This window comes from Salvelinus sp. IW2-2015, linkage group LG32, assembly GCF_002910315.2.
Source record: "Salvelinus sp. IW2-2015 linkage group LG32, ASM291031v2, whole genome shotgun sequence".
In the NCBI taxonomy this organism is placed as follows: domain Eukaryota; kingdom Metazoa; phylum Chordata; class Actinopteri; order Salmoniformes; family Salmonidae; genus Salvelinus; species Salvelinus sp. IW2-2015.
In genome coordinates, this window is record NC_036871.1 from 36,702,015 (window position 1) to 36,727,354 (window position 25,340).

General features: G+C 41.8%; 2 protein-coding genes across 5 annotated transcripts in view; one reads left to right on the forward strand and one right to left on the reverse strand.

The window, feature by feature from the left end:
• LOC111956863 (G-protein-signaling modulator 2-like) overlaps window positions 1-15,209 on the forward strand; it is a 34,250-nt gene extending 19,041 nt beyond the window's left edge. For 3 of the 4 annotated variants that reach the window (XM_023977537.2, XM_023977538.2, XM_023977541.2), the window contains 6 exon segments: window positions 196-460; window positions 5,299-5,511; window positions 5,710-5,889; window positions 12,076-12,244; window positions 12,352-12,560; window positions 14,298-15,209. In XM_023977537.2, coding sequence (XP_023833305.1) covers window positions 196-460; window positions 5,299-5,511; window positions 5,710-5,889; window positions 12,076-12,244; window positions 12,352-12,560; window positions 14,298-14,456 — 1,195 coding nt within the window. In that variant the 3' untranslated portion in view covers window positions 14,457-15,209. 4 annotated transcript variants of the gene reach the window in all.
• Window positions 15,210-15,808: 599 nt separating this feature from the next.
• wdr47a (WD repeat domain 47a) overlaps window positions 15,809-25,340 on the reverse strand; it is a 40,871-nt gene continuing 31,339 nt past the window's right edge. Inside the window, 7 exon segments of the mRNA XM_070436766.1 lie at window positions 15,809-17,346; window positions 20,518-20,736; window positions 20,835-20,966; window positions 21,120-21,290; window positions 21,508-21,680; window positions 21,827-21,987; window positions 24,976-25,045. Of these exon segments, the coding sequence (XP_070292867.1) occupies window positions 17,204-17,346; window positions 20,518-20,736; window positions 20,835-20,966; window positions 21,120-21,290; window positions 21,508-21,680; window positions 21,827-21,987; window positions 24,976-25,045 (1,069 nt within the window). The 3' untranslated portion in view covers window positions 15,809-17,203.

The window sequence follows — 25,340 nt, forward strand, 5'->3', positions numbered from 1 at the left end:
ACGCCGTAGGGTTTCAGGAGTGAGATGGCAGCAGCCATGCCTCAAAGGACACAATGTCAAGAGAGCCAGAAAACAGATTAGTTTGTGTGTGTCTGCATGTGTGCATTCATATACTAAACAAYATTTCAGGAACAGAGTAGCCTTTGGGGTGTGTGTCACTATGAATYAGAGCCAGTGATCTGTTGTGGTTGTCAGGAGGACTCTGCAGCTGGCCAGACTGCTGAAGGACCGGGCTGTAGAGGCTCAGGCCTGTTACAGTCTGGGAAACACCTARACATTGCTCCAGGACTACGATAGGGCCATAGACTACCACCTCAAACACCTCATCATCGCACAGGACCTCAACGACAGGATCGGTGAGGGCCGGGCGTGTTGGAGTTTAGGGAARGCTCACACAGCCCTGGGGAACCATGACCAAGCCATGCACTTTGCTGAGAAACACCTGGAGATCTCCAAAGAGGTAGACTACATTATCATAAAGTATCATGAGTAGGGCTGTTGCGGTGACCGTATGACCGCCCCCCCCCCCCGGCAGTCACGAGTCATGAAGGCAGTCAAATTCCATGTGACCGTTTAGTCAAGGTAATTAGGCTTCTCCAAGCTCTGGTGCTGCTGATGGTCATTAGTAGCATACCAAACTTGCTAACTGCCTGGTACTCAGCACTCTATTGTCCCTCTAATTATTCTGATACAAAATCAATACAATCAATACAAAAAAATCAATACAAAAAAATCAATACAAAAAAAAAAAATCAAATAAAACACTAAATGAGAGTCCATGAGCTCAGGTTGCGCAACATTTCTATAGGCTATGCAATTGGTGAGAAAACAGTAATGGCCTCTATTAAAAAGAGGAGGATTCCATGATTTCTATAGGCTAGGCCTACTATATTTATTTCTCAACTTTCCTAATATTAAGCACATTGCTTCTCTTTACAACAGAAGCCTACCTGGCTTGCATGAAAATGAACTATTTAAGTGCATAGATGACATGTATTMTCTCTCACTGCTCCTGTTTTGAGACTGGTGCATGATAATGGTCCATTCTATATCAAAACAAAATGTCACACATATAAACTCAGCAAAAAAAGAAACATCCCCTTTTCAGGACTCTGTCTTTCAAAGATTAATTTATAAAAATCCAAAATAAATTCACAGATCTTAATTGTTAAAGGGTTTTAAACACTGTTTTCCCATGCTTTGTTCAATGAACATGCACCTGTGGAACGGTCATTAAGACACTTAACAGCTTACAGACGGTTAGGAAAATTAAGGTCACAGTTAAGAAAACTTAGGACACTTAAGAGCCTTTCTACTGACTCTGAAAAACACTAAAAGAAAGATGCCCGGGTCCCTGCTCATCTGCATGAACGTGCCATAGGCATGCTGCAAGGAGGCATGAGGACTGCAGATGTGGCCCAGGGCAATAAATGTGCGTCTGCACTGTGAGACGCCTAAGTCGGAGCTACAGAAAAGAACAGCTGATCGTCCTCGCAGTGGCAGACCACGTGTAACAACACCTGCACAGGATCAGTACATCCGAACATCACACCTGCGGGACAGGTACAGATGGCAACAACAACTGCCCGAGTTACACTAGGAACGCACAATCCTCCATCAGTGCTCAGACTGTCCGCAATAGGCTGAGAGAGGCTGACTGAGGGCTTGTGTAAGCCTGTTGTAAGGCAGGTCCTCACCAGACATCACAGTTGCACAAACCTACCATCGCTTAGACCAGACAGGACTGGCAAATGATCTTCACTGACGAAGTCGCGGTTTTGTCTCACCAGGGTGATGGTCGGATTCGCGTTTATTGTCAAGAAGGAGGTGGAGGCGTCCGTCATGTCTGGGGCAGGTGTGTCACAGCATCATCGGACTGAGCTTTGTTGCATTGCAGGCAATCTCATCGCTGTGTGTTTACAGGGAAGACATCCTCCTCCCTCATGTGTACCCTTCCTGCAGGCTCATCCTGACATGACCCTCCAGCATGACAATGCCACCAGCCATACTGCTTGTTCTGTGTGTGATTTCCTTCAAGACGAGGAATGTCAGTGTTCTGCCATGGCCAGCGAAGAACCCCGGATCTCAATCCCATTGAGCACGTCTAGACCTGTTGGATCGGAGGGTGAGGGCTAGGCCATTCCCCCAGAAATGTCCGGGAACTTGCAGGTGCCTTGGTGAAGAGTTGGTAACATCTCACAGCAAGAACTGGAAAATCTGGTGCAGTCCATTAGGAGGAGATGCACTGTAGTACTTAATGCAGCTGGTGGGCACACCAGATACTGACTGTTACTTTTGATTTTGACACCCCCCCCCCCCCCTTTTGTTCAGGGACACATTATTCCATTTCTGTTAGTCACATGTCTGTGGAACCTGTTCAGTTTATGTCTTATGTTGTTGAATCTTTTTATGGCATACAAATATTTGCACATGTTAAGTTTGCTGAAAATAAACACAGTTGAGAGTGAGAGGACGTTTCTTTTTTTTGCTGAGTTTATTATATCAATTTGGGATCTATCACATCCCACAACCGTCCCAGACTATGTTTGGAATATTTATTTCTCCACATTATTGAATAGGCTGACTTTTGTACTATGGGATAGTAGATTGACATAGCGCTTTTGTTGTTTGTTAGGCATACATATCTTGTTGTTGATTAAAGTAAATGTGGACAGTTCTTCCAGTATCTTAATAGCACCTCGGAATTGGATAACGACTGCGCAGTGCGTCCCCGATGTGTCTGTCTTCACTTGTAGCCTGTAGAAGTACCCGATCACGTGATGAAGAGCCATGTGAGTGAGAGGTTCCTCGGAGCGTGCAGCACTCACAGGCTGACCATACCGCTCGCGTTGCAAAATAAATTAAGAAATCATGTTATTCAATTATTGCACACACCACTGCTCGATGCGCGCTAACGAGCTTCTGCGTTGCCAAGGGCTGAAATAGAAATACAGTTTCTATTCTGACGCAGGATCGCGCTGCAAGTCCCGCCTCTCCCATCTCCTCATTGGTTTATAGAAGCGGGTACCCACGTGCCATCTCTATACCCACGTGGGTGACTGAAAGAAGAACAGATGCAGTGTCGGTAATGCATCTAATTTATGAAAGTTGCCAATCGCAATATAAAGTCAGAGAAGAAAAAGCCTGGAAGGAAGAGAGATGACTAGAAACGATTCGGTTTGACCTTTTTATGTGTGGATTAATTGGTGGGTAGAGGACCTTGTGCAATTCAGGTAAAATAACAACTCAATGTTTTATATCTCAGGACAAATTAGCTAGCAACAAGCAAAGTGCTAAAACTGCCATAAATGTTTAATGCTTTTCGACCTGTCCCCAAATTAATATAATTGGTTCAGAGTTTGTTTTGCTATTTTAACCTGCGTGTCGTGATTGCGTTTGGTGTGGGGGAACAAAATATATTTATGCACGATGGTGCACGCGCGCAGCTGGTGTGGGTTCCGTGTCAGGGAGAAGGGCACAACGCAGCACTCTGGGCTAAGGGGACAACGGCCACTGGCCACAAAAGGCATGGAATTTTTGGGGGTGCATTACGGCCACAAAGGGGATGCCACCGTGAAATTCAAGGCATTATCAAGTGCTTGTCAAATTGTGAATGAGAGACCTGATGAAGTGTGTACAGCCTGCACAAAAAACAAAGCAGAGCTCATGCCTTTCAAGTTACTTTTTTCAAGTCATCATTAGTCTCATCATGCAGGCTTAGAATGTATTAAAAATCTAAACGTATAGCCCATTGTTTGTAGAACAACTAAAGTTACATTAATAACTCTAAATTAAGCATATAGGAGTACCTATTTCTTTGTTAACCGCTCAACACAGGTTACCAAATGTGCGCACTTCCTCAAATCGTTTGGAGAAAATACACTTTCWATTTTAAAAAAGAAAGTAGGACCCAGCCACTCTTCATATAATTATCACTGCATGGCCTTRGTCAGAGTACAAAGAAATGATAATACAATGTCCTCTTAAGCAGCTTTTTCCAATCATCCCTGATTTGAAGAGGGAGTGGTTACAGCATTGATTGGACAACACCTAGTATGCAATACTATACACATTAAAAAGTGAAATACTGTAGATATGTTATCAAAAATGTAACTCCAAGCTAGACGCACCAGAACCCCTAGAAAGGTAGTTCAACCTTGAATAGGAGAGGCATCTATTCCATAGTACCCTAAAACACTTAGTGGACATTTCTCTCTATTGCCCTGAGCTATGTTTTGGACTGTTGTTGTCTGTGTTTGCTGTGTACTATGGAATAGATGGCTTTCCTCTTCTTGGTACTTTGCCCAGTCATATTTAAGGTTAGAACTTCCTTTCTAGGTGTTCTAGCTTTGAATTGACTTTTTTGATTAGATATTAAAAAGTGAAATACTGTAGATATGTTTAGTATTGCTTACTCTGTGTTGTCCAATGCATTTTGTAACCACTCCATCTTCAAATCAGGGCTGATTGGAAAAAGCTGTTCAAGAGAGGACATTGTCAGGGAGTACAAATAAATGATTATACAAAGGCCATGCAGCCGAAACGTGGCAGAGTTTTTAAACTTTTTGTTTCCATCTAACATGCCATACCAATAAAGGCATTGTAATTAATTATATGAAGAGTGCCTGGGTCCTCCTTTCRTTTTGATAACCAATTGACCCTTTTTACCAAAGAGCACCTTCTGTCTACCAACATCTACTATTGTGTACCTTAGCAGCCCTTCTCTTTCTACCTTTCTATTTTGTTCAGCTTCGTTCAATTGTATTCTTCATACTATAAAATAATGGCACGGAATTCTAAGCAAATCTTGTCTGCTAAATGAACTAGTGTAGCCCACAGCCATTTGGCATAGCCAAATCAGGGCCTAACATAAGGACAACTCAGAGTATGCTATTCTGCTCTTCTGAAATGGACTAATGGACTTTTCTTAATTTCATGTTTCTTTAGACCTGTCTAAAATAAATAATGGATTAATTGTGAAGGTGTAGGCTATATTATTATTTTAATTTTAAATGTAGATGTTCCAAAGGTCTGCATCCGTGGCTTGTAGGAAGCAAGGAGATGCTAATTACGGTCAATTACCATGAGACTGACAGTTATTTGCTTGACAATCACCGGCTGATGAAATTGTGTGACCGCCACAGCCCTAATCATCAGACCCACCTCGTGAGTAGGACCACAATTTTATACTGAATCCTACATTTGTGGTCAGCTAAAACTCARGGTCGTAGAAACCCTATCCATATAAAAAAGTATCTGATTACAGSAAGGTCGATCCTAATTTGGTGTGTGTTTCAGACTGGGGACCGGAGTGGAGAGCTCACAGCCCGTATGAACGTGTCAGACCTGCAGATGGTCCTGGGGCTGAGCTATAGAACCAACGACTCCACCCTGTCTGAGAACCCCATCAAGGACATCGACTACAAGCTGCACGGGGCCAGGCCCAGGATGGGCAGACGGCACAGCATGGAAAACCTGGAGCTTATGAAACTCACCCCAGACAAGATCAACGTAAGTTACTGGGTTCAAAGGTGCAATCTGTAACTTTCTYTTCCCTAGGCTTAGTGGCAATTCAAAGTGCACTATTGGCCTGAAATGAGTGAAATTACACATTGCATCTTTCAAATGTTTTGTATGTATAACGTCAATTCTCTATTTGAGGTGTTTGTGATGTGTATTCACAAAGTGTGTCTCCCKTCTTGTCTCCAGGCTCAGAAGTGGACCAGTGACATCCTGACCAAGCAGTCTAAACCCASCCTGGCTAAGAGCTCCTCTAAGATGTTCTTCGTCAGCCGTCTGCGGAGCAAGAAGCACAAGGCTGGGGGCTCCAGTAAAGTCCTGCAGGACACCAGTAACACCTCACAGACCCCCGCACAGGGACCACAGAAGGTTAGAGGAAAAACATGATTTATCTAGTCCTAAAGCAATTCTCAGGCGTTAACCATTCTCCTAGTTCTGAAACTACTGATAGTCTACTGACTACTTCTACTACTATACTCTACTACTGACTACTTCTACTACTATACTCTACTACTGACTACTTCTTCTACTATACTCTACTGACTACTACTACACTTTACTACTGATACTCCACTGACTACTTCTACTAATGGTACTCTTCTACTACTATACTCTGCTACGGATACTCTTCCACTATACTCTACTACTATACTCTTCTACTACTATACTCTACTGACTACTTCTACTACTGATACTCTACCACTGACTACTTCCACTATGGTACTCTACTGACTACTTCTACTACTGATACTCTACTACTGACTACTTCTACTACTGATACTCTACTACTGACTACTTCTACTACTATACTCTAGTGCCGATACTCTTCTACCACTGATACTCTTCTACTATGATACTCTACTGACTACTACGATACTCTACTGACTACTTCTACTACTATACTATACTGCTACTACTATACTCTACTACTGATACTCTTCTACTACTATACTCTAGGACTGACACACTTCTACTACCGATACTCTACTACTACTACTATACTATTCTACTACTGATACTCTACGACTATAATCTTCTACTACTATACTCTACTGACTACTTCTACTACTATACTCCTGATAATATTCTACTACTGATACTCTTCTACTATGATACTCTACTGACTATTTCTACTACTATACTACTGATACTCTTCTACCACTATACTATACGACTGAAACGCTTCTACTACTATGCTCCATTACTATACTCTACCACTGATACTATACTATTACTATACTCTACTACTGGTACTATTCTATTACTATGCTATACTACTGATACTCTACTACGATACTCTACTGACTACTTCTACTACTATACTGCTACTACTATACTACTATACTCTTCTACAACTATACTCTAGGACTGACACTCTTCTACTACCGATACTCTACTACTACTAAACTCTTCTACTACTGATACTATACGACTATACTCTTCTACTACTATACTCTACTGACTACTTCTACTACTATACTCTGACAACTACTGATACTCTACCGACTACGTCTACTACTATACTACTGATACTCTACTATTACTATACTCTACCACCGATACTATACTCTACTACTGATACTCTTCTATTACTATGCTATACTACTGATAATATACAACTGATACTCTTCTACTACCGATACTCTACTATTACTATACTCTACTGCTGATACTCTACTATTACTATACTCTACTACTGATACTCTACTACTACTGATACTCTTCTGCTACTATTCTCTATTCTACTACTGGTACTCTACTACTATACTATACTGACTACGTCTACTACTATACTCCTGATACTCTTCTACTGCGATACTCTGACTACTTCTACTACTGATACTCTACTGACTACTATACTCTGCTACTGTGCTCTACTACGACTCCTCTACTACACTCTACTCTACTATATTCTACTACTGATATTATTCTACTACTATGCTCTTACTATACTCTACTTACTACTTCTACTACTATACTCTACTACTATACTCTACTGATACTCTTCTACTACTATACTCTAATTCTACTACTGAAACTCTACTGACTACGTGTACTCTTCTTCTACTTCTACTATACACTACTGATATTCCTCTACGGATACTCTACTACTGATACGCTTCTACTACTATACTTTTCTACTACTGATACTCTACTACTATACTCCTATACTCTACTGACTACTTCTACTATACACTACTGATACTCTTCTACTACTATACTCTACTGACTACTTCTACACTCTACTACTGATACTCTTCTGCTACTGTGCTCTACTGCGGTATTCTTCTACTACACTCTTATACTCTACTGATATTATTCTACTACACTCTACTTCTACTACTATACTCTACTACTGATACTCTTATTACTATACTCTACTACTGATACTCTTCTACTACTGATACTCTTATTACTATACTCTACTACTGATGCTCTTCTGCTACGATTCTCTACTACTATACTCTTCTACCACCGGTACTCTACTACTATACTGATTACTTCTACTACTGACTACTTCTACTAATATACTCTACTACTGATACTCTACTGACTACTTCTACTACCATACTATACTACTGATATTATTCTAATTTTATTACTGATACTCTGCCTACTTCTACTACTATACTACTGACTAATTCTACTACTATACTCTTCTACTACTGATACTCTACTACTACACTCTGCCTACTTCTACTACTATACTACTGACTAATTCTACTACTATACTCTACTACGATACTCTTCTACTACACTCTACTACTATACTCTACCGACTACCTCTGCCACTATACTCCTGATATTATTCCACTATACTCTACTTCTACTATACTCTACCACTGACACTCTTCTACTACCATACTCCGCGACTGATACTCCTCTACTACTATACTCCCGACTACTTCTACTGCTATACTCTACTATTGATACTCTGCTGACCACTTCTACTACTATACTCTACTACTGATACTCTATTACTGATACTCGTATACTATACTCTACTGACACACTTACTGACTACTGATACTCTACTGACCTCTACTACTACTATACTCTACTACTACTCTACCATGCTGCTACTACTACCAATACTACACTACTATCNCTACTGACTACTTCTACTACTATACTATACTACTGATACTCTACTACTATACTCTACTACTGACTACGTCTACTACTATACTCTGCTACTGATACACTTCTACTACGATACTCGACTGACTACTAGCACTATACTCTGACTACTACTGATTCTCTACCACGATACTCTACTGACTACTTCTACTACTATACTGCTGCTACTATACTACTGATACTCTTCTACTACTGATACTCTACGCCTATACTCTTCTACTACTGTACTCTACTGACTACTTCTACTACTACAATCTGACTACTACTGATACTCTACTGACTACGTCTACTACTATACTACTGATACTCTTCTACTACTATACTATTGATACCATTCTACTACTGATACTCTACTACTGATACTCTACTACTGATACTCTACTATTACTATACTACCGATACTCTACTACTGATACTCTTCTATTACTATACTCTACTACTGACACTCTTCTATTACTATACTCTACTACCGATACTCTACTATTGCTATACTCTACTACTGATACTCTTCTATTACTATACTCTACTATTACTATGCTCTACTGGTGATACTCTTCTACTACTGATACTCTGACTACTTCTACTCTACTACCGATACTCGTCTGCTACTATTCTCTACTACTATACTCTTCTACTACTGGTTCTCTACTACTATACTATACTGACTACTTCTACTACTGACTACGTCTACTACTATACTCTGCTACTGCTACTCTTCTACTACTGTATTCTACTGACTACTTCTACTAATATACTCCTGATACTCTTCTACTACGATACTCTACTGACTACTTATACTACTATACTCTTCTACTACTGGTTCTCTACTACTATACTATACTGACTACTTCTACTACTATACTCTACTACTGACTACGTCTACTACTATACTCTACTACTATACTCTTCTACTACTATACTCTACTGACTACTTCTACTACTGTTATTCTTCTACTACTATACTCTACTACTGATATTCTTCTACTACTATGCTCTATTACTATACTCTACTTACTACTTCTACTACTATACTCTACTGACTACTTCTACTACTGATACTCTACTGACTGCTATACTCTGCCTAATTCTACTACTGAAACTCTACTGACTACTTATACTCTGCTACTCTTCTGCTACTATACTCTTCTACTTCTACTACTATACACTACTGATATTCTTCTACGACTATACTCTGACTACTTCTACTACTATACTCCTGATACTATTCTACTATAATACTCCACTACACTCTTCTACTCTTCTACTATGCTCTACTGACTACCTCTACCACTATACTCTACTACTGATATTCGGCCACTACTATACTCTACTTCTACTACTATACTCTACCACTGATACTATTCTACTACTATACTCTACTACTGATATTCTTCCACTACTACACTCTACTTCTACTACTATACTATACTACTGATACTCGTCTACTACGATACTCTACTGACTACTACCACTATACTCTGACTACTACTGATACTCTACCACGGTACTCTACTGACTACCTCTACTACTATACTATACTGCTACTGCTATACTACTGATACTCTTCTAGGACGGACACTCTTCTACTACTATAGTCTGACTACTTCTACTACTATACACTGACTACTACTGATACTCTACTGACTACGTCTACTACTATACTACCGATACTCCTATACTACTATACTACTGATACTTTTCTACTACTATACTCTACCACAGATACTCTTCTATTACTATGCTCTACCACTGATGCTCTACTACCAATACTCTTCTATTACTATACTCTACCACTGACGCTCTTCTATTACTATAATCTACTACTGATACTCTACTACTGATACTCTTCTATTACTATACTCTACCACTGATGCTCTACTACCAATACTCTTCTATTACTATACTCTACTACTGATACTCTTCTATTACTATACTCTACTACTGATACTCTCCCGCCGATACTCCTCTATTACTCTACTACTGATACTCCACTATTACTATACTCCACTGATACTCTACTACTGATACCCTTCTGCTACTATTCTCCACTACTATACTCTTCTACTACTGGTACTCTACTACTATATTATACTGACTACTTCTAATACTATACTCTACTCCTGATACTCTACTGACTACTTCTACTACTGATACTCTACTGACTACTTCTACTACTGATACTCTACTGACTACTATACGCTGCTACTATGCTCTACTACTATACTATTCTACTACTATACTCTTCTATACTCTACTGACTACTTCTACTACTGTTATTCTTCTACTATACTCTACTACTGATTATTCTACTACTATGCTCTATTACTATACTCTACTTACTACTTCTACTGCTATACTCTACTACTATACTCTACTGATACTCTTCTACTACTATACTCTGACTAATTCTACTACTGAACTCTACTGACTACTTCTACTCTGCTACTATACTCTTCTACTTCTACTACTATACACTACTGATATTCTTCTACGGATATTCTTCTACTGATACTCCTACTACTATACTCTACTACTGATACTCTTCTACTACTNCTACTATACTCTACTACTGATACTCTTCTACTACTATACTCGACTGACTACTTCTACACTCTACTACTGATACTCTTCTGCTACTGTGCTCTACTACGGTATTCTTCTACTAGACTCTTCTACACTGACTACTTCTACTACTATACTCTACTACTGATATTATTCTACTACTATACTCCACTTCTACTACTATACTCCACTGCTGATACTCTTCTACTATACTCTACTATATACCTCTTCTACACTATACTCTGACTAATTTACTTACTGATACTCTGACACTACTTCTACTACTACTACTACTATACTCTTCTACTACTGATACTCTACTACTACACCTCTTACTACTACTATCTACTACTATACTCTACTCTACTGACTTACTCTACTACGATACTCTTCTACTACACTCTCTACTATACCAACGACTAACATCTGCCACTATACCCCACTACTGATATCTTCTACTACTGATTCTCATCCACTACATATACTCCACTACTATACTACTGACTACTAGCTATACTCCCACTATGATACTCCGCTGCACTTCTACTACGATACTCTACTACTTATACTGTATACTATACTCTACTGACTCTACTCTACTCACTCTTACTGACTACTGATACTCTACTGACCTCTACTATATCTACTTATCTATACTCTAATACTACTCTACCATGCTGCTACTACTACCAATACTACACTACTATCACTACTATACTATTGATACTACTACTCTACCATGCTACTAGTACTCTACTACCAATAATATGTCTACTACTACTACCAATACTTCTACTACTTATATCTTATTAAAGTGTGGCTATTATGCTTACCCCCCACTTTTCATTGTAGATCATAATAAAGTATTTAATTCTCACTCAGAGGGCCAGTCCAGACATGCTCGGGGACGAGGGCTTCTTTGACCTGCTGAGTCGTTTCCAGAGCAACAGGATGGACGACCAGCGCTGTTCCATACAGGACAAGAGCTCCTCTGACTCTCCAGCCAGAGCCATGAGGAAATGTAAGAGTAAACACACACTGTTATATGACCTTGTATGACTGTTTATACCTGCTTCCAACAAAATCCATGGCAAAAATGCGCCTTTGATCCCTCCCTCTCTCCTCCAGCTGTGTCWGAGTCAGCGGCTGTAACAGGCCTGGGTTCTGGGTCTGGTTCCCAGGGTTGCCGGTTAGAGGACGGTGGAGGTGCTGGGGGTAGTTTGCCCGTCCTTCGGGTCCACCAGAACAAAAGCCAGGCTGTCCTCAGCCACCTGATGGCCAATGCAGATGACGCTGAGCCTGACGATGACTTCTTCAACATGCTCGTCAAGTGCCAGGTGTGTATTAAATACAATGGGCTCCAATACTGGCACCCCTGACTGGCAATGCACAAACAATGCTTAAACAAATATAAACAATATAATTATAGAGAAACTCAAAATACCAACWTGTGAGAAATACTGTACTTTAATGTTTCAATGGAACCAAACAAAATAATTGATTGATTTAATTAAAAATCAATGTCCTCCAAATCAAGGTTTCACAATTAATGGCACCCTTAAAGATTATTGTAAATAACATCTAACAAAATTAAACCACAAATTAAATTCCACTTATTTAAGTCTTAAGGAACTATATTGAGCCAGTACATCACTTCCTGTTTCACTAGGGTATAAAAATGAGGTAACACACATGCAATATCCCGCTGTCATCCAACACCATGAAGAAAACAAAAGAACTAGCAGTTCATAGACCTTCATAAATCTGGTAATGGCTACAAGAAGATCCACAAACGATTGAATATACCACTGAGCACTGTCAGGGCAATTATTAGAAAATGCTAAAGATATGGAACAGTTGAAAACCTCACGGGTAGAGGACGCAATTGCATTTTGCTCCCCAGGATAGGGAGGAGGATGGTGAGAGAAGCAACAAAATCCCCAAGAATCACTGTGAAAGAATTGCAGGCTTTGGTGGCGTCTTGGGGTCGCCAGGTTTAAAAAAGCACCATCAGACGCCACCTCCACATCCACAGGCCCTTTGGAAGGGTTGCCAGAAGAAAGCCCTTTCTGACCACCAGACACAGACGCAGGCGCTTGGAGTTTGCCAAATGTCATTTAAATTATGAGTGGAAGAAGGTGCTCTGGTCAGATGAGACCAAAATTGAACTTTTTGGTCAGATACAGCATCGGCATGTTTGCCGTCGAAACAGAGATGCATACAAGGAGAGGCACCTCATACCCACGGTGAAATATGGAGGGGGGTCAGGGATGTTTTGGGGCTGTTTTAATTCCAGAGGTCCAGGGGCACTGGTTAAGATTGATGGCATAATGGATTCTACCAAGTATCAGGCAATTTTGGCTGACAATCTGGTTGCCTCTGCCAAGAAGGCTGGGACTTGGCCATAGGTGGACTTTCCAACAAGACAATGACCCAAAACATACCTCAAGATCCACACAAAAATGGTTCTGTGATAACAAAATCAATGTTCTGCCATGGCCATCTGTCGCCAGACCTCAATCCAATCGAAAACCTGTGGGCTGAGTGGAAGAGGGCAGTTGATAAGCGCAAACCCAAGAATGTGAAGGATCTGGAAAGGATCTGCATAGAAGAATGGTCCAAAATCCTTCCAAATGTGTTCCTTAACCTTGTCAAACATTACAGGAAAAGAATCCATGCTGTTATCCTTGCCAGAGGTGGTTGCACTAAGTACTAAATGAGTAGTGCCAATAATTATGAAACCTTGATTTTGGTTAAATTTATTTTGGTTGGTTCCATTGAAACATGAATAAAGAAATTTATTTTGGTTGGTTCCATTGAAACATGAATAAAGTACAGTATGTCTCACATGTTGGTATTTCGAGTTTCTCTATAATGATATTGTTTATATTTTAAGTATTGTTTGTGCATTGCCAGTCAGGGGTGCCAGTAGATTTGGAGCCCACTGTAGTCCACTTTTCATTAGGGTGGTGTTTAGTAGGTCAGGGCACATTGTAGCAAAAGTTACATCTCAGTGTTTACATTGAAAGGGATCCTTTTCATATAGGTAACAGTTTCTCCTATCCCTCTCTCAGGGTTCCCGTCTGGATGACCAGCGCTGCGCCCCTCCCCCGGCACGTGGCCCCACTGTCCCAGACGAGGACTTCTTCAGCCTCATCATGAGGTCCCAGGCCAAACGCATGGACGAGCAGCGGGTCACCCTGCCCTCTGCAGCACGGCCATGCTCCAACTGAGCCTTGCCCAAGGAGAGGGCCCCCGATGGCGGGGTGAAAACCCAGGAGAGTGGGCCTCTCTGGAGGTGAACAGTGTGGAAGAGGAAGGGTGTTTTGTATTTGTCCACGACATTGATGCTATTTTACATTGAAAAGTTAGTCTATGGTCTTTTCTCTCCGTAGCAGAGACTGTGTTGTTGGTAATCATCGATAATCCTGCCCATGGTGGGATTCAGAAGCCTCATGTTTCCCAGTTGAAAGCACTGCTAGCATTAATGTAGGTGCCTATAGGGAACCACAGTGGAACAGTCAGGAACTCTAAAAGAAACCCACTGAAGGGTTCTGGAATATGGAACCATCTTTCCTTATGGGGAATACTCGACCTTGCACTCTATTGGACATGTTGTGAAACTGCACAGACAAACATGATGCCCTGAACCTACTCATCTTATGTTAATTATGTACTCCATAGAATTTTACTACCATCACCTGAAAATGTATCTTTAGATATGAGTCTTGACTGCAGTGTATTTATTCTACCATTTATTTCTAAGCTCTTGAATACTGCCATTTCACCTCACCTTGTGGTTGATTTGATTTTGCACCAGATTTTTCTGACGTAGACTAGACTGTTACAGCACTCTTTCCAGCAGGTAGCCTAGCGGTTAGAACGTTGGGCCAGTAACCRAAAGGTCGCTGGTTTGAATCCCGAGCCGACCAGGTAAAAAAAAAAAAATCTGCCGATGTGRTCTTGAACAAGACACTTAACCCTAATTGCGTCTGATAAATGTATTTAATTGTCTGTATGTTAGAAGTTGTGGTGAATGGGGGGATGGGATACCTCATTTAGGTAAGGATTTACAAAAAAAGAAAATGCTCTCAGACTTAATAATCATTGATAAAATAATGAATTTACCRGTGGATGTGTACAGTCCCTGATGCTCTTCTGTACTTCCTATGACATCAGAGGAATAAAGCTTCATTTATTTAGTATAGAAATAGTTTTGTCTTTAATGGCTCACCAAACCCAAAGTTGAGGTGTCGAAGCACAGCTTTCCACAAGGCAACTATGAAATCACCTACCAAACCGTGAGCCTAGGTGTGTAATTGAACCATGAATCAAATTGTATTTGTCACACATGGTTAGAAGATGTTAATGCGAGTGTAGCGAAATGCTTGTGCTTCTAGTTCTGACAATCTTTCCTAGGAACGCAAAGCGAGGCGGCCATCTCTGTCGGCGCCGGAAGTATGCTTACATCTTATTCCTAAAGTTCTTGAATGATACACTTCAAACTTCAGACCTTTTAGTGTGTACTAACTACAGTCCTATGCCATTGCATAATATATCCTATCAGGAGATCACACTAGTTCAGTCAAGGGTCAGAGGCTTTTATTTAGATACCACAGCAGCGATCACACTTTTTCATTTCTCTCAGTCACTTTTTAAAACAAGTTTTATAAAAGCTAAATACAAGAACCACCATCTTATTTCATATCAACAGAAAATCATGACTAGACATACAATAACAAATTATAAATAAATACATCAATTAGTTTGGCCTTATTTTAAAATTGATGAACAAAGCCTAAAACTSAAGCCTGCATCTTGATAGGATAAGTGTCTGGTGCAAACCTAAGAAACAGAAACTAACGGAAGCAATACAGGTTCATAAATGTGATGTAGAGCAATGCCGTGCTTTTTGTAAGATTTCATTGTGCATAAGAATCCCTTTAAAATGGTCAGACTGCCATCTAGGTAACAACCAGTAACATTGCAGAACTAAGTAAAACTATACAAGTGATTGTTGCTTACAACTTAACTGTACGCTGCATCTGGCCAAGCAGATGTAGCTGTAATTCCCTTCCATGTRGATATAAAACAAGTATTTTATTTTTCCATTTGAAAGCAAGCCAATGCAAGAAACATATCTGCCTGAAGACAGCATTTTGCACGAAACACTTGACATTAACGTACAAGCCCCCCCCCCCAAAAAAAGATTTTTTTACAAAGCCAGCGACGCGATAGGCAAACTTGCACAGTAGTGTTAGACATGGGAAAGTTCCACATTAGGGGTATACTAGTAGTATTGCCAACAGCTAATCAATCTATAGCTGATATCCCARACTGATCACCTGATGCAATGAACCACACACACAGTCAGCAGTTTAGATCACAACATTGGTTTCTTCTCAAATAATAGCAGCATGGTAACAAGCACACTGATGACTGTGCAAACTAATGAGGAATGTACATTTTGTTTCTGGAACGATGTCACAGATAAGTTCAACTTTGACCCCGAAATGGAGAGGACCCACGTGGGTTTCTGTATTGATAAAGCTTTCTTGTGGAAACTGGATAACTCAAGGCACCATATGAAACAATGCAGTGTAGCGAAACATCTCCAGTTGGTGCACTTCCCCCATTGTACCCCACCCCCCCAGACACACCTGTTGAACCACTGAGTACAGGATGCATTTGCCAGAGTGAGAGTTGTTCCCAGAAGCAGTGATGTGAGGGGAGCCGAGCATGACATGAAATCAAACCTTAAAACGTCTAAAAGATACAACCACTCGGACTTCACTCCAGAGGGATAAACCGTCCTGTTGGTTGCAAGTGGTGAGGGAGTGTAGGGTGCTTGGGTACTAGGGGTTGTGTGTCCAGAGTGTGACGGTGCGGTCAGCGGAGGAGGAGAGGAAGGACAGGTCGTGTGTGTGTTAGGGGTTGTACGGTCAGCGGAGGAGGAGAGGAAGGACAGGTCTTGTGTGTGTTAGGGGTTGTGTGTCCAGAGTGTGACGGTACGGTCAGCGGAGGAGGAGAGAAAGGACAGGTCGTGTGTGTGCCACCTGCACTGAATCACCTTGTCACCGTGCTCCCCTACCAGAGTCAGGGGCAACGGCTTCGTCAAGTCACCTGCACAGACAAAAACACATTTTTATATATTGTGTGTACAAAGAGCCTAAATACATGTGCTTGGACTTGTGAGCAGGGATGGAACTCAGGCATTTTGGCCACTGGCCAGCTAGGCTAGCTTCAGTCCCATCCTGGATAGGGATTCCTCATAAGTCATTGAAAACAGCTAAACCAAATAAATACGTCTAGGTTTTTTTTGCTTTATGATTAGACCAACAAATCACACAAAACTCTGTCAGACTGCCAACACACAACTATCACCAGAGACTATTTAGCGACTGTCTGAAATGCCGTCCTAGTCCCTACATAGTGCATTGCTTTTGACCAGAGTTCTATGGGCCCTGGTTGAAAGTAGTGCACTACAGTGCCTTCAAAGTATTCATACCCCTTGACTTACTCCACATTTTGTTGTGTTACAGCCTAAATTCAAAATGGATTAAAAATAAATAAATCTAATCTACACACACTACCCTATAATGACAATGCGAAAACAGGTTTTTAGAAATGTTTGCAAATGTATTAAAAATAAGTATTCAAGTATTCAAATCAAATGTTATTAGTCAAACACAACAGATGTAGAACTTACAGTGAAATGCTTACTTACAAGCCACTAACCAACAATGAGTTTAAAAAGTAGTTCAAGTAATTAAAGAGCAGCAGTAAAATAACAATAGCAWGACTATATACAGGGGGTACCGTTAGTCAATGTGCGGGGCACCGGTGTCGAGGTAATATGTAGAGTTAAAGTGACTATGCATAGATAGAGTAGCAGRGGCGTAAGACCCTTTGCTATGAGACTAGAAATTCTGTTTCCATTGATCATCCATGATGTTTACACAACTTGATTGGAGTCCACCGGTGGTAAATTKAATTGATTGGACATGATTTGGAAAGGCACAGAACTGTCTATATAAGGTCCAACAGTTGACAGTGCATGTCAGCAAAAACCAAGACATGAGGTGGAAGAGTTTTGTCCGTAGAGCGCCGAGACAGGATTGTGTCGAGGCACAGATCTGGGGAAAGGTACATTGAAGGTCCCCAAGAACACAGTGACCATCATTCCTAAATGGAAGAAGTTTGGAACTACCAAGTCTCTTCCTAGAGCTGGCCGGTCGGTCACACTGAACAATCGGGGGAGAAGGGCCTTGGTCCGGGAGGTGACCAAGAACCCGATGGTCACTCTGACAGAGCTCTACAGTTGTGGCCAAAAGTTTTGAGGATGACACAAATATTGATTTCCACAACGTTTGCTGCTTCAGTGTCTTTAGATATTTTTGTCAGATGTTACACTGAAGTATAATTACAAGCATTTCATAAGTGTCAAAGGCTTTTATTGACAATTACATGAAGTTGATGCAAAGAGTCAATATTTGCAGTGTTGACCCTACTTTTTCAAGACCTCTGCAATCCGCCCTGGCATGCTGTCAATTAACTTCTGGGCCACATCCTGACTGATGGCAGCCCATTCTTGCATAATCAATGCTTGGAGTTTGTCAGAATTTGTAGGTTTTTGTTTGTCCACCCACCTCTTGAGGATTGACCACAAGTTCTCAATGGGATTAAGGTCTGGGGAGTTTCCTGGTCATGGACCCAAAATATCGATGTTTTGTTCCCCGATCACTTTTGCCTTATGGCAAGGTGCTCCATCATGCTGGAAAAGACATTGTTCATCACCAAACTGTTCCTGGATGGTTGGGAGAAGTTGTTCTCGGAGGATGTGTTGGTACCATTCTCTATTCATGGCTGTGTTCTTAGGCAAAATTGTGAGTGAGCCCACTCCCTTGGCTGTGAAGCATCCCCACACATGAATGGTCTCGGGATGCTTTACTYTTGGCATGACACAGGACTGATGTTAGCGCTCACCATCTCCGGACAAGATTTTTTCCGGATGCCCCAAACAATCAAAGGGGTTTCATCAGAGAAAATGACTTTACCCCAGTCCTCAGCAGTCCAATCCCTGTACCTTTTGCAGAATATCAGTCTGTCCCTGATGTTTTTCCTGGAGAGAAGTGGCTTCTTTGCTGCCCTTCTTGACACCAGGCCATCCTCCAAAAGTCTTTGCCTCACTGTGCGTGCAGATGCACTCACACCTGCCTGCTGCCATTCCTGAGCAAGCTCTGTACTGGTGGTGCCCAGATCCTACAGCTGAATCAACTTTAGGAGACGYTCCTGGCGCTTGCTGGACTTTCTTGGGCGCCCTGAAGCCTTCTTCACAACAATTGAACRGCTTTCCTTGAAGTTCTTGATGATACGATAAATTGATGATTTAGGTGCAATCTTACTGGCAGCAATATCCTTGCCTGTGAAGCCCTTTTTGTGCAAAGCAATGATGACGGCACGTGTTTCCTTGCAGGTAACCATGGTTGACAGAGGAAGAACAATGATTCCAAGCACCACCCTCCTTTTGAAGCTTCCAGTATGTTATTCGAAKTCAATCAGCATGATAGAGTGATCTCCAGCCTTGTCCTCGTCAACACTCACACCTGTGTTAACGAGAGAATCACTGACATGATGTCAGCTGGTCCTTTTGTGGCAGGGCTGAAATGCAGTGGAAATGTTTTTGGGGGATTCAGTTCATTTGCATGGCAAAGAGGGACATTGCAATTCACCTGATCACTCTTCATAACATTCTGGAGTATAGCAGATTTTGCAGCAGATTTTGTGAAAATTAATATTTGTGTCATTCTCAAAACCTTTGGCCACAACTGTAGAGGTCCTCTGTGGAGATGGTAGAACCTTCCAGAAGGACAACCACCTCTGCAGCTCTCCACCAATCAGGATTTTATGGTAGAGGAGGCCAGATTGAAGCCACTCCTCAGTAAAAAGCACCTAAAGGACTCCGATCATGAGAAAGAAGATTCTCTGGTCTGATGAAACCAAGATTGAACTCTTTGGCCTGAATGCCAAGCGTCTCATCTGGAAGAAACCTGCAATCGCTGCCAAAGGTGCTTCAACAAAGTACTGAGTAAATGGTCTGAATACTTATGTAAATGTGATATTTCCGTTTTGTTTTGCTTTGTCATTGTGTGTAGCTTGATGATGGAAAACCCCCCAGATTTAATCAATTTTAGAACAAGGCTGTGAKGTAACAGAATGAGGAAAAAGTGTGTTTCYAACTGTGCATAGAAAATAGAATCCATTTCAGACGTAGCCACTAGATGTCTTCCTTACCTTGCAGGTTGCTGATCATGACTTTYGTGTCGTAGGAACCAGTGAGCAGGTAGTGTGCCCCGGGGGAGAACCTAACGGAGCGCACATCACTGGAGTGGGGCCGGTACGTCTGCACCATGCGTCCCCCTCTGATGTCATAAAGCATACAGCCGCTGTCCTCCTGGCCCGTCGCTAGGAGACGACCGCTAGGGTCCACCGCTACCGAGGCAACAGGACTGCCTGAGAGGACGAGAGGACGAGGACAGAGACATATGTAAGCGAGTCAAAGAAACACGTGTGTGTGTGTGTGTGTGTGTGTGTGAGGTAGCAGTACTCACCTGATCCATGAAAGGCAGTGCCCACCACTCTAACGCAGCTCGGTACTCTCAGGTCCCAGAACCTCACAGTCTTGTCCTGAGAGCCTGACGCTATCATCCACCCTCCCCACGTATACAGAGACAGGATATGACCTGAGGATGAAGGCACAGATCATCAGTCTCACGTCGCTCTCTCGTGGAGGCCTTTATTCTCCATATAGGAACAAAGATGATTAAGTAAGTAGTACATGAGTGTGTGTAAATGAGTACTGTGGAGCAAATGAGTGTGTGTGTGTGTGTGTGTACCTGTGTGTCCACTGAGAGCGTGTAGGCCCTGTCCTCTCTGACAGTCAGTGGTGTAGATGTTACAGTCTCCGGCTCCGGCACTGATCAGAATGGCCCCTCCACTCTCTGGTCCCTCCATGAACGCCAGGTCTCTGATGGTACCGTCGTGCATACTGAACTCCAGGTCRGGACCTGAGAGAGGGACAGAAACAGGAAGTAAGACTAAAACGTAAACTAAAAGAGTTCACGAAGAGAAAATAAGAGAACTGGAAGTTTCATTGTCAGTTGTACATTGGATTTTACTCAATAGCCATTTCAGGAGATCAATTAAATGGAATTGATCCTAATCTGTGTATAGAGTGTATGTATGTAAGATGGAATAGCCTCCCAACCCTTGTATTGAGTTTACCTGTGGCGTTGCAGGTCTCTGAGCTAAAGGGCAGGACTTTGACATATTTGTCGTTGGAGCCGGTGGCTAGCAGCTGTCCACAGTGACTCCAGGCCACACAGTAGATAGAACCCTTATGGTGCTTATTCCTCTTAAAACAAACCTCRGGCTGCTTGGTCATACCTGATACCCCACTGAGGGGTGAGAGGGGGTAGAGAGAAAGGAGAGAGAGATAAATCGTAGTCTCTTAACAGCAGAATAGCTCAAAGTAGTTGAACAGTAGATAAATCATTTCAGGAATTATTAGGCTGTGTGTCTGTCCCTCGTGTGTGTGTGTTACCTGGTGTCCAGTGGGGCGTTTGGGTAGGCACACACGCGTAGCGTCTTAGAGTTGGAGCCCACAGCGTATAGTGCTCCCGTGGGGTGGAAGGCTACAGCGCGCACTGCCTGAGTGTCTTCCAGGGTATTCACAGCTACAAACAGGGGCTTGGGCTTGTCCCCCTGCAACACACAAAATGAACATCAGAGACCAGAATTAAAATAGCCCTCTCTCCTCAGGTACCGAGCTAGTAGAAAATATGCCAAAGTAGCCCGTCAACACACTTAAGAACACTTAGGTCTCAGTCTCTCACAAACACAGACCTGCCCACACACACACAGACCTGCCCACACACACAGATACAATGCCTTCGGAACGTATTRAGACCTTATTCTAAAATMGATTAAATAGTTTTTTCCCCTCATTAAGCTACACACAATACCCCATAATGGCAAAGCAAAAAATGCTTAAGACATTTTTGCTGAATTAGAAAAAATAAACTGAAATTTGAACTACTGAAACATTTACATAAGTATTCAGACCCTTTACTCMGTACTTTGTCGAAGTACCTTTGGCAGTGATTACAGCCTTGAGTCTTCTTGGGTTTGACACTACAAGCTTGGCACACCTGTATTTGGAGAGTTTCTCCCATTCTTCTCTGCAGTTCCTGGTCAGCTCTGTTCAGGTTGGAGGGGGAGCGTTGCTGCACAGCTATTTTCAGGTCGCTCCAGAATGTTCGACCGGATTCAAGTCCGGGCTCTGGCTGGGCCACTCAAGGACATTCAGAGACTTGTTCCGAAGCCACTCCTGCGTTGTCTGGCTGTTTGCATAGGGTCGTTTCCTGTTAGGTTAACATTCGCCCCCAGTCTGAGGTCGGAGCACACTGGAGCAGGTTTCAATCAAAGATCTCTCTGTACTTGCTCGAATCATCTTTCCCTCGATCCTGACTAGTCTCCCAGTCCCTGCCGCTGAAAAACATCCCCACAGCATGATGCTCCCACCACCATGCGTCACCGTAGGGGTGCCAGGTTTCCTCCAGACGTGACGCTTGGCATTCAGGCCAAAGGATTCAATCTTGGTTTCATCAGACCAGAGAATCTTGTCTCATGGTCTGAAAGTCTTTAGGTGCCTTTTGACAAACTCCAAGCGGGCTGTTATGTGCCTTTTACTGAGGTGGCTTCTGGTCTGCCACTCTACCATAAAGGCCTGATTAGTAGAGTGCTGCAGATGGTTGTCCTTCTGGAAGGTTCTCCCATCTCCACAGAGGAACTCTAGAGCTCTGTCAGTGTTACCATCTGGTTCTTGGTCACCTTCCAGACCAAGGCCCTTCTCCCCTGATTGCTCAGGTGGTTCCAAACGTCTTCCATTTAAGAATGATGAAGGCCAGTGTGTTCTTGGGGACCTTCAATGTTGCAGAAATGTTTTGGTATCCTTCACCAGATCTGTGCCTGGACACAATCCAGTCTCTGAGCTCTACAGACAATTCCTTCCACCTCATGTCTTGGTTTTTGCTCTGACATGCACTGTCAACTGTGGGACCTTATATAGATAGGTACCTTTCTAAATAATGTCCAATTAATTAAATTTACCACAGGTGGACTCCAATCAAGTTGTAGAAAAATCAAGGATGATCAATGGAAACAGGATGCACCTGAGCTCAATTTCAAGTCTCATAGCAAAGGGTCTGAATACTTATGTAAATAAGGTATGTTTTTTGTTTTTAATACATTTGCAAAAATGTCTAAACCTGTTTTCGCTTTGTTATTATGGGGTATTGTTTGTAGAATGCTGAGGAAATAGATTTATTTAATCGATTTTAGAATAAGGCTGTAACGTAACAATGAGGAAAAAGTCAAGGGGTCTGAATACTTTCCAAAGGCACTGTATGGGTTTAACAGTGTCTTCAGAAATTATTCATACCCCTTGACTTTCATATTTTGTTGTGTTACAGCCTGAATTCAAAATGGATTAAATAAAACATTTTCCTCATTAATCTACACATGATGACAAAGCGAACACATGTTTTTAGACATTTCAGCAAATTGATTGAAAATGAAATGCAATGAGTCAATACTTTGTAGAAGCACATTTGGCAGTGATTACAGCTGTGAGTCTTTCTGGGTAYGTCTCTAAGAGCTTTGCACACCTGGATTGTGCAACATTTACCCATAATTATTTTCAAAATTCTTCAAGCTCTGTCAAATTGGTTGTTTATCACTTCTAGACAACCATTTGCACCTTGCCATAGATTTAAGTCAACACTAACTTGGGCCSCAACTCCAGTGTAGATTTGGCCTTGTGTTTAAGGTTATTGTCCTTCCTCTCCGGCAACTGAGTTAGGAAGGACGCCTGTATCTTTGTAGTGACTGGGTGTATTGATACACCATCCAAAGTTAAATTAATAACTGCACCATGCTCAAAGGGATATTCCATGTCTGTATTTTTATTTTATTTTGATGCATCTACCAATAGGTGCCCTTCCTTGTGAGGCATTGGAAAACCTCCCTGGTCTTTGTGGTTGAATCTGTGTTTGAAATTCACTGCTCAACTGAGGGACCCTACAGATAATTATATGTGTGGGGTACAGCGATGAGGTAGTCATGTTACTTCTGAATTTATTTAGGCTTGCCATAACAAAGGGGTTGAATACTTATTGACTCAAGACATTTAAGCTTTTCATTTGTAATCAATTTATAAAAAATTTCTAAAAACATAATTCCACTGACATTATGGGGTATTGCGTGTAGGCCAGTGAACCAACAAAAATCTCAATGTAATCCGTTTTAGATTCAGGCTGTAACAACCAAACGTGGAAAAGGTCAAGGGGTGTGAGGACTTTCTGAAGACACTGTAATTACCAGTATAWTCTGTGTTGATCTTCTAAGCCTTACGCCATTCATGATTCTGAAATAGAGCCAACAGCTCATGCAAACATATAACAGCCTTTATAACTGGTGATTTAACTGGAATCTAATGGATGAAATCTCCACTCATCACAGGGTATAATCCAGGGTTACTGTGCATGACATCATAGTGGATACAGGATTTCCCCCCCACTGAACTGCCGGCTCCTATCCCATCCCAGAGAGAGAGATTCATGTCCTGCTAAGCCTACAGTGGGAGTGTAGACAGAGACTGTATGTGAGAGAACGAGAGAGAGAGATACCTACCTCTTTACTCCGGGTGAGGGCTCCTGGCGAGTCATCTAATCCAGAGGTCTGTCCAGCTACTTTCTGGGGACTAAAACACACACAGATATAGCATGAGTACATTGCTCTGTGCATAACCTGTACCAGGGTTTCCGTTAGCAGGTAAATGCCTGCCTTTGGCTGATCAGTGTAAAACCTGTTGCCACCTACCTCTTTCTCCGGGTGAGGGCTCCTGGCGAGTCATCTAATCCAGAGGTCTGTCCAGCTACTTTCTGGGGACTAAAACACACACAGATATAGCATGAGTACATTGCTCTGTGCATACCTGTACCAGGGTTTCCGTTAGCAGGTAAATGCCTGCCTTTGGCTGATCAGTGTAAAACCTG